This window comes from Leucoraja erinacea, chromosome 12 (assembly GCF_028641065.1).
Source record: "Leucoraja erinacea ecotype New England chromosome 12, Leri_hhj_1, whole genome shotgun sequence".
In the NCBI taxonomy this organism is placed as follows: domain Eukaryota; kingdom Metazoa; phylum Chordata; class Chondrichthyes; order Rajiformes; family Rajidae; genus Leucoraja; species Leucoraja erinaceus.
The window spans coordinates 49,581,520-49,599,361 of record NC_073388.1 but is presented as its reverse complement, the minus strand read 5'-3'; the positions used below and the strand labels follow the sequence as shown (position 1 = coordinate 49,599,361).

Below are 17,842 nucleotides of genomic sequence, written 5' to 3'. Positions count from 1 at the left end.
GCACTTATTTTCTATGTTTCTATGTCCATTCCAGTGACCGGTTGCAGCTAAAAATGAATTTAATTAGATTAGAGATTAACCATTGCCTTTATAAAATTGTGGTCGACTTGAGATATCCTCCAAGGTTTAGATGTCTCCAGACCATCACATTACTCCAATGCCAGCCACTTAAGCTCAGTATTGTTTTATTTATCTGAACACCAATATCCATGCAGTAGCCTGATCCAACAATCATCATGGCAACAGCCAAGCAGCAGAGGCAGTGAGAAACTAATGTAGAAAGAACTTACCTTTCAGTCCACTCTCGCCTGGAAAACCCGATGGTCCTGGTAACCCTGGCGACCCCTGCTGACCCGGTTGGCATTGTGAGCCGTGAGGAACTAAGGAGATGAACAGATCAATTCAGATTCACTGCACACTCAACAACAATCAAATAAATAATATATTTGACATCTAAACATGTCGGTATTTGCTTTAAAGCCCTGTCCCACGGTACGAGTTCATTCCAAGAGTTCTCCCGAGTTTGCCCTGATTCGAACTCAGAGATTTACGGTAATGGCCACTCGTCGGTACTCGGGGCTCTCGTGGACATTTTTCATCATGTTGAAAAATCTTCACGAGTCTTCCCGTGCTTACCTGCCTTTAGCGAGTCTTCCCAAGTACCTGCCGTTAGCGCTAAGAGACGTCCCCGAGCTCCAACGTTCCCGCTACGTTCATTCTCCGTGCTTACCACGAGTTTGATTTTGTTTTAAACTCGGAAGAGCTCTTGGAATGAACTCGTACCATGGGACAGGACTATTACGATTTGTAACTCAGTAATTACCATATTCATTACGAGTAGAGTACTTAATGACAGAGTTTGCGCAACTCTTCAGATAAAATACTGTTATGAATCATATGATTAAAAGGATATAAGAGTAAGGGGAAGGGTACAAATTTGATTTACTCATGGTGGGTAAATAGCATTGGTCCCTTTTTAAGAGAAAGGAGAGCCAGGGATGCAAGGTTTTATATTTTTGGAAGTTTTCTGGAGTTTGCTTCTACTTGAGCGGAAGCGCAAAATCAAACTGGGGCAAAGAAATCAACCTGGTGACACAAAGGTCACTGCACACAAAATGTAGTGGGAATATGGAACCAAAAATCACAGGGTAAGGTTGAGGTGAATAATACTGGTGTATTTAAGAGGAAGCTAGATAAGATACGATACAGAATGTGGAGAGGGAGATACTGATATATTTATTTAAAGAGGGGAGCATGGTTACAGGAGCAGTAATACCATAATGTTTAATCATGCTGAATAACTAGCTTTTGTGTGGTATGTTCCACGCCTTTCTATGCAATTGATATATATTTCACACCTGTTTTAAAAGTAAAGGTTCTTCATGTCACCATTCTCCTTTAACCGGTGATGTTACACAATGGACAATAGGTGCTGGGGTAGGCCATTTGGCCCTTCGAGCCAGCACCGCCATTCAATGTGATGATCATGGCTGATCATCCACAATCAGTACCACCTTCCTGCCTTCTCCCAATATTCCCTGACTCTGCTATCTTTAAGAGCCCAAAAAAGCTCTTGAAAGTATCCAAAGAACTGGCCTCCGCCACTCTCTGTGGCAGAGAATTCCACAGACTCACAACTCTGAGTGAAAAAGTGTTTCCTCGTCTCCTTTCTAAATGCCTTAAGCCTTATTCTTAAACTGTAGCCCCTGTGGATTCCCCAACATCGGGAACATGTTTCCTGCCTCTAACATGTCCAAACCCTTAATATTCTTATACGTTTCAATAAGATACCCTTACATCCTTCTAAACTCCAGGGTATACAAGCCCAGCTGCTCCATTCTCTCAGCATATGGCAGTCCCGCCATCCCGGGAATGAACCTTGTGAACCTGCACTGCACTCCCTCAATAGCAAGAATGTCCTTCCTCAAATTAGGGGACCAAAACTGCATGCAATTAAGTGCAATGGCCTAGAAGGAGGCTCCCCACACAAGTGTTACAGAGAAATGACAATTTTCTCAGTTGCTTTACATGCAAAGTCCAACACTGTTTTATATAGTTTAGTTTAGTTTACAGATACAGTGTAGAAACTAGGCCCTTTCTCCCATCAAGTTTACACTGACCAGCGATCCCCACACACACTTACACTATCCTACAATTTACAATTATACCACGTCAATTAACCTACAAACCTTTGGATAGTGGGAGGAAACCGGAGATCCAGAGGAAACCCACACAGGTCATGGGGAGACATACAATCTCAGTACAGACAAGCACCTGTAGTCAGGAAAGGATCACAGAGCCCTTGCACTCTAAGACAGCAACTCTACCGCTGCACCACCATGCTGCCCGCGAACACAGACTCCACTTCTTGGTTTCAGCTGTCTAAATTCCGGCTGCCCGTTGTATTGTGGAATGTTGTCCATTTGACCGTCCTTTCTCCAGCCCGTTGAGGTAATTTTTCAGCTTGGTTCTGCATCCTCACCATTGAATCGGACAGTTTATGCTCAAGCACAGTTGTACATCTAATAATCTAAGGGGATGCTTCAATGTACATAATAATAATGGAGGCTGCACTGTTAAAGGAGCCTTTGGCCCACTGAGTCCATGCCGATCATCGATCACCTGTTCACACTCGTTCTAAGTGTCCGACTCTCTCATCCGCTCCGTACACACTAGGGGCAACTTACAGAGGCCAATTAACCTACAAACCTGCATGTCTTTGAGATGTGGCCGGAAACAGGAGCTCCTGGAGGAAACCCACGTGGTCACAGGGACAACGTGCAAACTCCACATAGACAACACCCGAGTCTCTGGCTCTGAGAAGCAGCAACTCTACCAGTGGTCTCCAAATCTGAGGAAGGACATTATTGCCATAGAGGGAGTGCAGAGACGGTTCACCAGACTGATTCCTGGGATGTCAGGACTGTCTTATGAAGAAAGACTGGATAGACGTGGTTTATACTCTCTAGAAGTAGGAGATTGAGGGGATCTTATAGTAGACACCAGGAAGATTCGGTGTTGGGTAAGTCCAGGACTCAAGGGGTCACAGCTTACAGATGCGGGGGAAGATCCTTTAAAACCTTTGGAACTTTTTTCACACAGAAGGTGTATCTTGGAACTCTCTGCCATAAGGCCACCAGTGAGTAGAAGAACATGTGAAGTCCCACTGCATTTGGTGAAGAGGAGAGCCATTGTCCGTTCAGCATCAAGAAAAACAGTTCCCCCAGTCATTCCTTCATTCATTTGCCATTTTGTTTAGTATCACACCACCACTGTTTTTTAGGACAACAAAATATAACTGATTGGTTGTCAGCTTCTTGGCTGATCCTCAAGAGCGAGTTACTCCTAGAACTGTGCTAGAAACACAGTTCTTTTTCCCCTGTGTGAAATGTTCCTTTGTCTTGAATCGAGATATCTACATATGAATTTCAGAATCTATTTAAACAAGATATGAATAAGACTGATTGAAAGAAGATATTTACATTTGAATGCTATGATGATTTATGACCACGCTGCGGTGACACGAATGCACGGCAAGTTTACCTCTGGGGTCGGTTACTGAATAACCCGGATTTCCTGGAGGACCACGAGGACCTGGAAGACCAGGTTGCCCTGGCGGACCAGGAAGTGAAAATCCAGGTCGACCTTCATCGCCTTTCTGACCTCTTTCACCTGGGAAACCTGGAGTTCCTGGTGAACCCAAACCAGATTGACCTGTGGAAAAACGCCCGAGGGGCAGGAAACAAATTTTAAAAAGGAAACATTAGCATTTTTGAAGACCAAGAACATAGATTTTTTTGGAAATAAAGCAACCTGTGGCTGGAATAATTCCAATAGGCCAATGTCATTTTGAATCGTGATACGTGCTGATAAATATTTAGCTGGGGCTTGAAATCTTCCACTTATGACTCAGTTATACAATGAGGCGAAGGGCCATTGGGTGCTAAGCATCGAAATGGGCAAAGGTAAAAAATGTTGCAAAAATACTCGTTCATTCCTTGAAGACCAAAGAGACAGAAGCATCCAAACTTCCTCATATGTTTTCCTAGCTCAGAATGCAGAACAAAGATTTGAGGAATGCAGTTGAACAGAGGGATCTAGGAATAACTGTAGATAGTTCCCTGAAGGTGGAATCTCATGTAGATAGGGTGGTAAAGAAAGCTTTTGGTGTGCTGGCTTTTATAAATCAGAGCATTGAGTATAGAAGTTGGGATGTAATGTTTTTTAAAATTGTACAAGGCATTGGTGAGGCCAATTTTGGTGCACAATTTTGGTCGCCAAAATTATAGGAAAGATGTCAACAAAATAGAAAGAGTACAGAGGAGATTTACTAGAATGTTGCCTGCGTTTCAGCACCCAAGTTACAGAGAAAGTTTGAACAAGTTAGGTCTTTATTCTTTGGAGCGCAGAAGGTTAAAGGGGGACTTGATAGAGGTCTTTAAAATTATGAGAGGGATAGACAGAGTTGATGTGGATAAGCTTTTCCCATTGAGAGTAGGGAAGATTCAAACAAGAGGACATGATTTGAGAATTAAGGGACAAAAGTTTAGGGGTAACGTGAGGGGGATCTTCTTTACTCAGAGAGTGGTAGCTGTGTGGAATGAGCTTCCAGTGGAAGTGGTGGAGGCAGGTTCGATTTTATCATTTAAAAATAAATTGGATAGGTATATGGACGGGAAAGGAATAGAGGGTTATGGTCTGAGTGCAGGTAGATGGGACTAGGTGAGAGTAAGTTTCGGCACAGACTAGAAGGGCCGAGATGGCCTGTTTCCGTGCTGTAATTGTTATATGGTTATAAGATGGGCAGGGAAAAAAAAACTTTGAGAATTGTTTTTAGGCAATGTGGAAATGAGTTTGAACAGCATCGGTTTGGCAAACAGAACATCAAACTGAAGGGTTAAGCTCACCCGTACAAAATCTTGCGCTATTAGGGAAGAGACTCAATATTCAACCTCTACAGGTTGAAATTAGACAAGGAAAGAGGAAAATAGAGTTTGCTGCCTGTGTGATGGTGCAACAAGTTGACAGTTCATGTAATGGAAAGCTGAGATCGTTAGTAATATTTAGTAACAGCAGGTGTAAATTTGACCTGTTGAAGTGTAACTATGTTACTTTCCAGATTTAAATGGCAATGCCGAAAGTTTCAAGTCAGAGTTGATACGATACGATACGATCAAACTTTATTTATCCCAGAAGGAAATTATCTGAATGGTGTCAGATTAGGAGAAGGGGAAGTGTAACGAGACCTGGGTGCGCTTGTACATCAGTCACTGAAAGTAAGCTATGGAGCGAAGGAAATAGCCTATTTCCTTCGCTCCATAGATGCTGCTGCACCCGCTGAGTTTCTCCAGCTTTTTTGTGTACCTTCGATTCTCCAGCATCTGCAGTTCCTTCTTAAACACTGAAAGTAAGCTTGCAGGTACAGCAGGTGTGAAGAAAGCCAATGGCATATTGGCCTTCTTTGCAAGAGGATTTGAGTTTAGGAGCAAGGAGGTCCTACTGCAGTTGTACAGGGCCCTGGTGAGACCACACCTGGAGTATTGTGTGCAATTTTGGTCTCCTAATTTGTGGAAGGACATTATTGTTGTTGATGGAGTGCAGCATAGGTTCGCCATGTTCATTCCCAGGATGGTGGGACTGACATATGATGAAAGAGTGGGTTGACTGGGCTTGTATTCACTGGAATTTAGAAGGATGAGAGGGGTTCTTATAGAAACACATAAAATTATTTGAGGATTGGACATGCCAGATGCAGGGCACATGTTGCTGATGTTGGGGGAAGTCCAGAACTTGGGGTCCCAGTTTTAGAATAAGTGGTAGGCCATTTAGGACTGAGATGAGGAAAAACTTTTTCACCCAGAGAGTTGTGAATCTGTGGAATTCTCTGCCACAGAAGGCAGTGGAGGCCAATTAATTCACTGGATATTTTCAAGAGAGAGTTAGATTTAACTCTGAGAGCGAATGGAATCAAGGGATATGGGGAAAAATCCGGAACGGAGTACTGATTTTGGATAATCAGCTATGATCATATTGAATGGTGACATTGGCTCGAAGGGACAAATGGCCTCCTCCTGCAACTATTTTTTATGTTTCTATGGTCTGCCAACAGTCATAAAACACTACAAGATACATGACAGATGAAATTAAAGTGATGAATGGGGTCCAGGATTGGGGATGTATAAAGATTGGGGGGGGGGGGGGGGGGGTGAGGGTGAGGGGGGGGGGAGTCAGTCTAACCCATGGCAGAAGGGGGAGGAGTAGTACAGTTTGATAGCCAGAGGGGAAAAAAGGATCTCCTGTGGCGTTCTGTGCTGCATCTTGGTCTGTTGCTGAAGGTACTCCTCAGGGTGACCAGTGTGTCGTGGAGGGGGTAAGCTGTATTGCCCAAGATGCTCTGCAGTTTGAGGAGCTTCCTCCCCTCTAAGACCATCTCCAATGGATCTAACTCCGCCCCCAGGACGGAGCCAGCCTTCATGATGAGCTTGCTGATCCTGTTGGCGTCTGCGACCTTTGCCCTTCGGCCTTCGCCGAGTTGCGAATGGGATTAGACCAGCTACGGGATGGGGCAGACAAGCAATGGGAAGAAGTGCCCCCTCCCCCCTCCCTCCTCCCCCCCCCCCCCCCCCCACCCCTCCCCCAATCTTGCTGCCACGGAAAATAGCACATTTCTTTGCTTTGGGTACAACCGAGGTCTGACTGGGATAACACAGTCTTCCAAGTAGTTTAGTTTATTTTCACATGTACCGTGGTACAAGGAAAAGCTTTTGTTGCGTGCTATCCAGCCAGCAGAAAGACAATACTTAATGAAGTAATCAAAGCTGCCAAGATTTTTCGATGGCATGCAAAGTTGAGTTTATTTTCCTAACACTGGCCATGTTTTTGACAGGCATATAAACTTCAGGCAGCACCCTTTAGTGACAATAAAGATCGATATGACCCATTGCAATGCAGGATGGCGGTGTTCTGAGAAAATGAGGGGGTAATTTGCTGTTCTTTCTGTTAGGTTTTTACAGAGAAATGTCAGGTGCGGCATTTTGGGAAGTCTAACATGGGTGGGACCTACCCAGTGAATGGTTGGGCTAAGGACAGTGTTGTAGAGCAGAGTATCTAGGAGTGTACGTGCATGGTTCCTTGAAGGTCTAGTGCCGGTAGATAAGGTAGTCAAAAGGGCTTTTGCCTTCATCAGCCAGAGTATTGAGTATAGAAGTTGGTAGGTCATGTTGCAGTTACATAAGACGTTGGTGAGGCCGCATTTAGAGTATTGTGTTCAGTTTTTGGAACCATGTTATAGGAAAGATGTTGTCAAGCCGGAAAGGGTATAGAGAATATTTATGAGGATGTTGCCAGGACCAGAGGGTCTGAGCTATAGGGACAGGTTGAGAAGGCTGGGACTCTATTCCTTGAAGCGCAGAAGAATGAGGGGTGATCTTTTTCGAGGTGTATAAAATCATGAGAGGAATAGATCGGGTGGATGCACAGAGTGTCTTGGTGAATCGAGGACAGAGGAGATAGGTTTAATGTGAAGGGGAAAAGATTTAATAGAAATCTGAGGGGTAAATGTTTCACACAAAGGTTGGTGGGTGTATAGAACAAGTTGCCAGGAGAGGAAGTTGAGGCTGGGACTATCCCAACATTTAAGAAACAGTTAGACAGGCACATGGATAGGACAGGTTTGGAGGGATATGGACCAAACGTGGGCAGGTGGGACTAGTGTAGCTGCAACATGTTGGCCGGTGTGGGCGTTGGGCCGAAGAGCCTTTTTCCAAACTGTATCATTCTCTGACTCTATAACCAATGAGGAACCTTTCGGTCTTTTTCTTTACAGAAAATAATGGTCATCGCAGATGGTTCTGTACAGTTTCTGTACGGTCTTGCATTTCAATGTGTTAAAACATTGCGTATGATTCTTCTATGGAGCATAGGATGTTTAGGCATGACCTTTTTGAAATGTACAAGATTATAAGGGACACGATTAAAGTGAATGCACAGAGTCTTTTTCCTAGGGTAGAGGATTCTAAACCGAGAGAGCATATGCTTAAGGTGAGAGGAGAGAGATTTGAGAGCGTCTTCAGGTGCAACTTTCAGAGATATTCCTATCTGTAATGTGCTGTCGGTGGCAGTTACAGAAGCAGTTATGACTTTTAAAAGAAATTTGGACAAATATATGGATCAGGGGGACATGGGCCAAATGCAGGCGAATGGGAGCAGCCTAAAAGGCCATGGGCAAGGTGGGCCGAAGGGCCTGTTGTTGTGCTGCATTACTATAACCCTCGTGTAAATTGGAGGCTTGGTGGTTGGTGTGGACTCTGTAGGCCAAATGGGCCTGTTGTGGTGATGTGTAACACCAGGCCCTTGATTAACCATTTCAGGATGAGAAAGAGCAGTGAGATTGTTTGATTTGACATCCATACAATCAATGTGCCTCACCTGGAGGGCCGACGGGACCTGGTGGGCCTGGAAATCCTGAAAGATAAATAGCAACAGGTTAGAACACAGTCATACTTTTCTTTTAGAAAAGGTTCTCAAATGGGAAGGATTGGCATGGAATTCACAAACCTATTGGGCCCCGTTCTCCAGCTGAACCAGGGGTGCCAGGGTAACCAGGGTCACCTTTCTGTCCAACGCTGATTCCCGGTCTTGGGAAAACCTGTGGGGAAAGATGGGCAAATTCTTACTTTGATTAATGGCAGCAAAATTACCTGTGGGCTTAGCTGGTGCAGCGTTAGAGTTACTGGCTTACAGCACCAGAGACCCAAGCTCAAACTTGTCTGTACAGAGTTTGTACGTTCTCCCTGTAACCTGCATGGGTTTTCTCTGAGATATTTGGTTTCCTCCCACAATCCAAAGACGTACAAGTTTGTAAGTTAAGTGGCTTGGTATGAATATACAATTGTCCCTAGTGTGTGTAGGATAGTGTGGGGGTCGCTGGTCGGTGCGGACTCGGTGGGCCGAAGGGCCTGTTTTTGCAGAGTGTCTCTAAACTAAACTAAATTTTAAATTTCTCAAGATAGACATAAAAAGCTGGAGTAACTCAGCGTGTCAGACAGAATCTCTGGAGAAAAGGAAAAGGTGATGGTTCGGGTCACATAGAAACATAGAAAATAGAAAAATAGGTGCAGGAGTAGGCCATTCGGCCCTTCGAGCCAGCAGCGCCATTTAATATGATCACGGCTGATCATCTAAAATCAGTACCCCATTCCTGCTTTTTCCCCATATCCCTTGATTCCTTTCACCCTAAGAGTTAAATCTAACTCTCTCTTGAAAACATCCAGTGAATTAATTGGCCTCCACTGCCTTCTGTGGCAGAGAATTCCACAGATTCACAGCTCTCTGGGTGAAACAGATTTTCCTCATCCCAGTCCTAAATGGCTTACCCCTTAATCTTAAATTGTGACCCCTGGCTCTGGACTCCCCCAACATCGGAATATTTTTCCTGCATCTACCCTGTCCAATCCTTTAAACATTTTATGTTTCTATACGATCCACTCTCACCCTTTTTAATTCCAGTGAATACAAGCCCAATTGACCCATTGTTTCATCACATTTCATTCCCGGCATCCTGGGAATTAACCTAGTGAACCTACACTGCACTCCCTCGACAGCAATAATGTCTTTCCTCAAATTAGGAGACCAAAATTGCACACAATACTCCAGGTGCGGTCTCACCAGGGCCCTGTACAACTGCAGTAGGACCTCCTTACTCCTAAACACAAATCCTCTCGCAATGAAGGCCAACATGCCATTAGCTTTCTTCACTGCCTGCTGTACCTGCATGCTTACTTTCAGTGACTGATGTACACAGCCACCCAGGTCTCGTTGCACCTCCCCTTTTCCTAATCTGTCACCATTCAGAAAATAAACCATATTATAAACCATATTATAGTCAATGTTGCCCAAGGGGCCTTGCACAACAAGATTGCTAACTTATCCTTTCTCATACCGCCTGCCCTCTAGTCGGTTCTTCTACATATTGGTTTAAAAAACCATCCTGAATACATTCCAGGAAATCCTCCTCCTCAGCACTGTTACCAATTTGGTTGGCCCAATCTATATGTAGATTAAAGTCACCCATGATAACCGCTGTACCTTTGCTACACGCATCCCTAATTTCCTGCTTGATGCTATCCCCAACCTCCCTACTGCTGCTTGGTCATCTGTATACAACTCCAACAAGCGTTTCCTGCCCTTGGCTATTCCGCAGTTCTACCCATACCGATTCTACAGCATCCAAGCTAATGTCTCTCCTTGTTCTTGCATTAATCTCCTCTTTATCCAGCAATGTCACCCCACCTCCTCTTCCTTTCTGTCTATCCTTCCTGAATATCGAATACCACTGCATGTTTAGCTCCCAGCCTTGGTCACCCTGGAGCCATGTCTCTGTAATTCCAACTATATCGTATTCCTTAACTGCTAACTGCACATTCAATTAATCCACCATTACGAATGTTCCTCGCGTTAAGGCACAAAGCTCTCAGGTTTGTTTTTCTTATCTCCCTTCTACCTTTCGCTCCTGTCCTCCTTTTATGTCCCTCTGTCTCCTTGCAGTCTCGACAGACAAAAAGGGACAGAGTTACTCCTACGGAAATAATAATGTAGAATACATTTCCCCTGCTAATGCACTAACAAACGTTGTCATTTTAGATAAATGCTTCAAATCGCTATTCTTCAATCATGAAGCAGAGTAATAGCTGAATGAAACTAGCACCTTTCCACTTCATTTACTTTATTTATTTTCTGTCATATCATTATCACATTTGGACTATCCACAAATTAAAGACTTTACGCTAATCACTTCAGGATTACACAATCCTAGGTAAAAGGTGTGCCAATTTGCAAGCATTCGTTCTGATGCAAGCTGATGTCCGGAAGCACAAGACCACTATGCTAATGCAGACTGATCTTTTTTCAAGGTTTTGCTGAAACTATGTGGATCGGAGTCAGAGCCGGGGCCCGGCAACTTGGAACTGGAGCCTCATCGTTTTGAACTGGAGCCTCACCGATTGGAACTGGAGCCTCGTGAGTCAGAGTTGGAATCTCGTGGGTCGACGAGCCTGGCGCTGGGGCCCGGGTCGCTGGCGTGGAGGCTTCAGGAAGGGAGCCGGCAGTGATAGTGGAGGAGGTCGGTACTGCAGTCGATGAGGATGCTGGTTGGTGCGGTGGTCATTGAGGGCTCCGGTGGTCGAGGACGGGACACGTGGGAGTTGGAGGACATGAACAAAGGAGGGCCCGGCACGGGTGAACTGCCGTGAGGGGGGACATGACCAGGTGCAGAATGCTTTGTAAATTTGTCAGCACCCTTTACGTGGCAACAAATCGCATACTTTGGGTATGCAAGCAAAGAATTTCACTGTGACTCATCACATGTGACCATAAAGTATTCCATTCAATTGAATTCAAATCAAAACAATGAATTAATAAAAGGCAGCTGGTCTAAATTCACTCCGTTCAAGATCTCAGAAACAAAGATAGACACAGTAAGCTGCAATAACTCAACAGGTCAGACAGCATCTCTGGAGAAAAGGTTTCGAGTCAAGAGTGTTCTTCAGACCTTCCTACAAATCTCCGAAATAAAGAGCTCTCTTTATTCCCATCCTTGAAAGGGGAATGACATATTACTTAAACCACTGAAATCTGCACAAAAGCTTTAATTACCTAGCAGTCCACTGGTGCCCTTTCATCTCTTATCGAGACTCTGGTTTACAAGGGTTACACCCACATAAAGAATCATAAAATTCTGCTAACACTTGTATTGTGAAAATGTTAGGGTAGTGTACCACAATTATTATAATACTGCACAAGTAATTTAGAAGCCTCAACTGATGAACCACAGACACAAATTAAAATCTAACCATGGCAGATGGAGAACTAAAATCAGGCTAATAAAATATCAATGATAGCACCGATAATAATGACCTTGAAATGACTGAACCATCATAAGCCCATCTCTGGTTCACTAACGCATTTTGGGGGTGAAAATCTGTTGATGTTACCCATTCTACCAGATCTACAGCAATATATATGGTCAACGTTTAATTACCTTCCAGTTCAAGGGAAGTTAGGGTGTGCAATCAATGCTGGACTTATCAAATTCCCCAAATGTTTTAAAAAGGCAGATATTGTTTAGTTTAGATTCAAGATACAGCGAGAAAACAGGCCCTACGGCCGACCGAATCCACGCCGACCAGCGATCCCTGCATACTGCCACTATTCTACACACACACACTAGGGACAATTTTCAATTCCAATTAACCTACAAACCTGTACATCTCTGGAGAGTGGGAGGAAACCGTAGCACCTGGAGAAAACACACGCGGTCATGGGGAGAACGTACAAACGCTGCACAGGCAGTACCTAAAGTCAGGATCGAACCAGGGTCTCTGGCGCTGTCGGGCAGCAACTCTGCCGCTGTGGCACATAAAGTCTAGTCACTGGTTTGATCTGCGATGTATAGTCAAGTTTACTGGTAATGTGTTAAACAACACAATAACCTATTGGTCCTTACGTCATTAAATATTTAGTATAACTGGATTATAGATATGCAATACAACTTAGATACTCACAGTGCCAGGTGGACCTGGGAAACCGATATTGCCTTTCATACCCTATTCATAGAAACAGAAGTTAATTAGTGATATAACAAATGTATTGAGTAAAATTGTTTTCTATGATGAAATATCAAAGGCCACCACAAGAAGAAATGAAGATTGTTGATAATACCTCACACTTGGAGAGTGTCCTCATCAAAGGCTAACCTTCAAGATCCAGTCAATTATCAGCCGCTCCCATTTTGACATTCCAACTCTTTGCATTCTCTGAATTAATTCCCCATCTTTACCAGACCAAATGCCATAAACTAATCCACCTCCATGTTAGATATTTGGCATCTGGATAATACATCAGCGATCACTAAAAACCTGTCAGATGACGTAGCAAATTCTTCCTCCAGACAATTTTCAATAACAATTTATCTCTTTCTCAGAAGCCATAAAAATGGCCATTGAATTTAATGTTTCAAAGGTATTTGATTGTCACGTGTACCAATTAAGGTACAGTGATATTCGTATTACCGTACAGCCATACTGAAAAAGGAACAAGACACACAACTACATAAAAGTTCACATAAACATCCACCACAGCGGATTCCCCACATTCCTCACTGTGATGGAAGGTAATAAAGTCTAATCTTCTTCCTCTTTATTCTCCCACGGTCGAGGCAGTCAAACCATCCATCGGGGTGATCGAAGCTCCTGTGGCTTGGAGTTCCCGAGGTCGGTCTCTGACCAGAGAACGCGAGCTCCCGCAGGCACCCGCGGTGGAACTCATTGTCGATCCTTGGCAAAGGGATGGCGTGCTCCGTGATGTTAATTCCTGCAGGCACTCGCGGTAGAGTTCTCAAAGTCAGTCTCCAGCAAAGGCCGCCAACTGCTCGACGTTAGGCCGCAGTGCCGACGGGGGTGGGGGGGGGGGGGGGTAAAAATCGCATCTCCGTCGAAGAAGCAAGGGACAGGCAGACAGTTGGCGAGGCAGCCATTGCTGGAATTTCCCCATTTCTAATTGCAATTTAGTGCACTACATGCTGTTTTTTTTTAGGTGGGGACACAAGGAACTGCAGGTGCTGGAATCATAAACAAAAACATATTGCTGGAGGACCTCAATGGGTCAGGCGTCATCTGTGCAAGGAAACAGACCATTGACGTTTTGGGTTGGAACTTTTCTTCAGGCAGAAGGAGTGGAGGAGAGATATTTCCTTCGTGCAAACATACTCGCCAACCCATGTAAATTTACGCCAAAATCATTTATATATACCACAAACAACAGAGGTCCCAACATAGATCCCTGCAGAACACGTGTAGGAAGGAACTGCAGATGCTGGTTTAAACTGAAGATAGACACAAAAAACTGGAGTGACTCAGCGGGACAGGCAGCATCTCAGGAGAGAATGAATGGGTGACGTTTCAGGTCGAGACTCTTTTCCAGTTTGAAGAAGGGTCTCGAATCAAAACGTCACCCATTCATTCTCTCCAGAGATGCTGCCTCGCCTGCTGAGTTTCTCCAGCATTTTGTGTCTATCCTCCCTGCAGAACAACACTAGTTATGGATCTCCAGCCAGAATAATGCCTGACCACCAGCGCCCTCTGTCTTTTATGCTTCTTAAAACAGTTCTGAATTCAAACTACCAAGTCACCCATGCATCCCATGCATCTTAACCCTCTGGAACAACTTACCATGTGGGACTTTAGTTAGTGGAATGGCTATTTCTCAGGGCAAGGTGTTTGGGAAGCTGAAAGGCCTGAAAATGGATAAGTCACATGGACCGCAGCCTCGGGTTCTGAAAGAGGCGGCTTTAGAGATTGTGGGGGCATCAATAGTGATATTTAAAGAATCACTAGTTAGGTGTGGCAATATTACCCTGCTGGACAAAGCAGAATGGTGGGAACTATAGGCCGGTTAGTCTGACTTCAGTGGTTGGTAACAATTTAGAGTCCATTATAAAGGATGAGGTTGCGGAGTGCTTAGACGTTCATGATGAAATAGGCCAAAGGTTTTGTGAAGGGGAGATCTTGCCTGACAAATCTGCTAGAATGATTTGAAGAAGTAAGCCAGCAACTGCAGGTCCTTCCTGCACTAGCCTTACCAGTACAGGCCGGGCAAAACAAATCCAAGCACACCAGGGTCCTTATCCTCAACTTTATTTTACGGCCCTCTCTGGACATCTCTGGTACAACGGTACCCCATCATTGAATAGCCCACTGTCCATGTTTAGGAAGATATCACCATACAGTTTGTCCAGATGATTAGCAAAATTTAGTCAAAGAATGAAACAGAAAAGGTGTGTAACAAAAGGTGTACGACACGGGAACAGGCCTTTCGGCCCACTATGCCTGTGCTGAACAAGATGCTAATACAAACACGTCTCTGCCTGCGTATAATCCACAAAAAAAGATATAGAAGTATGAATACGCGCACCTCCAGATTCAGGGACTGTTTCTTCCCAGCTGTTATCAGGAAACTGAATCATCCTACCTCAACCAGAGAACAGTGCTGAACAACTATCTACCTCTTTGATGCCCCGCGGGCTATACTTGATCGGACTTTGCTGGCTTCACCTTGCACTAAATGTTATTCCCTTATCCTGTTTCTATACACTGTAAATGGACCGATTGTAATCATGTATTGTCGTTTTACTGGCTGGTTAGCACGCAACAAAAGCTTTTCACTGCACCTCAGTACACGTGACAATAAACTAAACTGAATCTGAACATCCCTCCATTCCCTGCATATCGATGGGCCTATGCAAAAGTTTCATTGTAGTTTCATCAATCACGATGTTTGCCATTATCATGCTGACAGAATGATTTTGTTACTCAACATCATTAACAAATGCTCTGTTTCTGTGCTGTGAGCTCCATGCAATTTACCTTGGATCCATCTCTGCCAGTAGACCCAGGAAGGCCAGGTCCTCCTGGGATACCCTGCAAAAATAAAAAGTGGTGTCACACACTGTTTACAGAGCATCTTCTCGAGAGATGTGTGTTCTCATGATGAGACTATTGGTGATCAAATCATGACACAAATGGACCTCAGGTCCCTGGCAAGGCAACTGGGACATCCTTAGAAAGCGAGGCCCAACCAAATCAGCTCACAGCTACCCCCAACGGGGACTTTCTGCTCCTCTGCTGAAATCCGGCAGATCGACAGAGGAATCTCAAGGCCAGTCACATATGAACCCTGCCAATGGAGTTTGCTTTATTGAAGGTGTTTAAGGCTGCTCTTGATAGTTTTCAGAGAGAATCACAAATATTTTCAACGCTTGAATTCCTTCAGGGAAACATGCATTCAATACTGTTGGCATATTGATACTTACATCAAATCCAGGGTTGCCTGGTTCTCCATCTTTACCAGGTTTACCCTGTGATAAGAAGAATAAAATTGATAAAATACATAGATAAAATAAATTTTAAATAAATGTTAAAATAAATTGATCTGGGAATCAAACATTTACACAGCGGCAGTTGCCTCAACAGAGGTTGGGCAAAAAGTAACAGGCGGAAACATAATACAAACTGTAGAGACTTCTAGAACTGTAGAGAGAATTCAAATCAGCAATTTATCTCTGATAAGCTTCAGTAGAGGAAATGTATCTTTATTAAAAAGTCAAGTACATTTTTAAATCGTTCTTGGCTGCAGCAGCCCTTTGCCTGTCTGACGTTGGGCATAGATATTTAACCCAGGGCCCAAACCAGAACACTGTGCAAAAGACCTAACAAACTGCACTCTCTCCACCATCCGTTCCGATCTCTGAATGAAAGATGAGCTTAAATAATAGGGGAGAAACTTGAACATCGATAAAGGAAAAGAAAGGAATGAAGTACAAACTAATGGTGATATGACTGCAAATTATTCAGAGAGGGACAAATGGAATCCAGTAATTGTGTGGCTCTGGAAGTGAAACTATTCAGGATGAGGGGCCCCCATTCGACAATAGGTCAAAGTTGGTATAGTGTTGTGACATTGTTAGACTACGCTATCATCGAATTGCACCTTTAATTACTTCGCACCTTAACAGGTTTACACGTAGGATGTCATTTTATAAAGGGCCACAAGTTTCTTTGAGAAGTGTCTTGAAAGAAGAGAGACAAAGAGAGACGGGGACCTCAAGGAATTCAAAGTTTAAAGCCATAATACCAAAACCCAACATGGATGAATTAGTATGAAGGAGATGGCTATTTGTACGAATCCCTGCACAGACAACACTCAAGTATTCACCTACTTTCAGACAATCTATTGCCAAAATTGTTCAATAGATCAAATTTGTCCAGGCCAAGAATTGCTGACTATTTCCCGTTTAGCAATACCAGCAGAATGAGTAGAGTCATCAGAGGCTCTTGTGTGATGTTCGTACTTACTCTCTTTCCTGGTTCTCCGGGCTCACCCTTCTCACCACTGCCGCCAAAACCAGGAGGACCCTGCAACAATTACAATATGGACTGAGTTACAGACGTACACCGACACTCTAGCTCTTCAGTTAAACTTTCTGCATCTTACTTACGGGAGTCCCAGGGTAGCCTCTTGCACCAGGTGTGCCAGGATATCCAGTTTCACCCTATCAGGTAAAAAAAAACAAATGTTAGGCACTGTTTCTCAAGGTAAGAAAGTCAAATTAATTCCAATGTGGATTATTTATGAAGCACGGGCAGTGTTATTACAATTAAAAATTCATTAAAAATAGAACAGATGCGAAAACACTTTTTCACAGAGAGTTGCGAGCCTGTGAAATTATCTGCCTCAGAGGGCGGTGGAAGCCAATTCTCTGGATACTTTCAAGAGATACGACTCTTAAAGATGGCGGAGTCAGGGGATATGGAGAGAAGGCAGGAACGGGGTACTGATCGTGGATGATCAGCCATGATCCCATTGAATGACGGTGCTGGCTGGAAGGGCCGAATGGCCTACTCCTGCACCTATTGTCTATTGTCTATCAGCTATTTTGTGCACAGCCCTGACTTGAAGCAAGTAAGTTCATAATCAGGCCAACTAGTTTTAGTTGTAGACGTACAGTGCAGAAACAGGCCCTTTGGCCCAATAACGTCTGCACCGACCAGCGTTCACCCATGCACTAGTTCTATCGTACATACACAAGGGACAATTTTTAGAAGCCAATTAACCTACAAACCTGCATGTCTTTGGAACGTGGGAGGAAACCGACAAACCTGGAGAAAACCCACGCAGTCACAGGGAGAACATGCAAACTTTGTACAGACCAGCACCCATAGTGAGGATTGAACCCAGGTGTCTGGTGCTGTAAGGCTGCAACTCTACTGCTACACACTGTACTGCCCCA

The 17,842-nt window shown here is 44.1% G+C and overlaps 1 protein-coding gene across 2 annotated transcripts in view; it reads right to left on the bottom strand.

The window, feature by feature from the left end:
- The window catches only part of col4a5 (collagen, type IV, alpha 5 (Alport syndrome)), a 258,803-nt gene that overhangs the window by 121,346 nt on the left and 119,615 nt on the right, over positions 1-17,842 (bottom strand). For both annotated transcript variants that reach the window (XM_055644118.1, XM_055644117.1), the window contains 9 exons: positions 17,051-17,104; positions 16,908-16,967; positions 15,866-15,910; positions 15,420-15,473; positions 12,561-12,602; positions 8,557-8,647; positions 8,428-8,463; positions 3,544-3,714; positions 291-380 (listed from right to left, as the gene is read on the bottom strand). In XM_055644118.1, the coding sequence (XP_055500093.1) occupies positions 291-380; positions 3,544-3,714; positions 8,428-8,463; positions 8,557-8,647; positions 12,561-12,602; positions 15,420-15,473; positions 15,866-15,910; positions 16,908-16,967; positions 17,051-17,104 (643 nt within the window). The remainder of the gene's footprint in view (positions 1-290; positions 381-3,543; positions 3,715-8,427; positions 8,464-8,556; positions 8,648-12,560; positions 12,603-15,419; positions 15,474-15,865; positions 15,911-16,907; positions 16,968-17,050; positions 17,105-17,842) is intronic.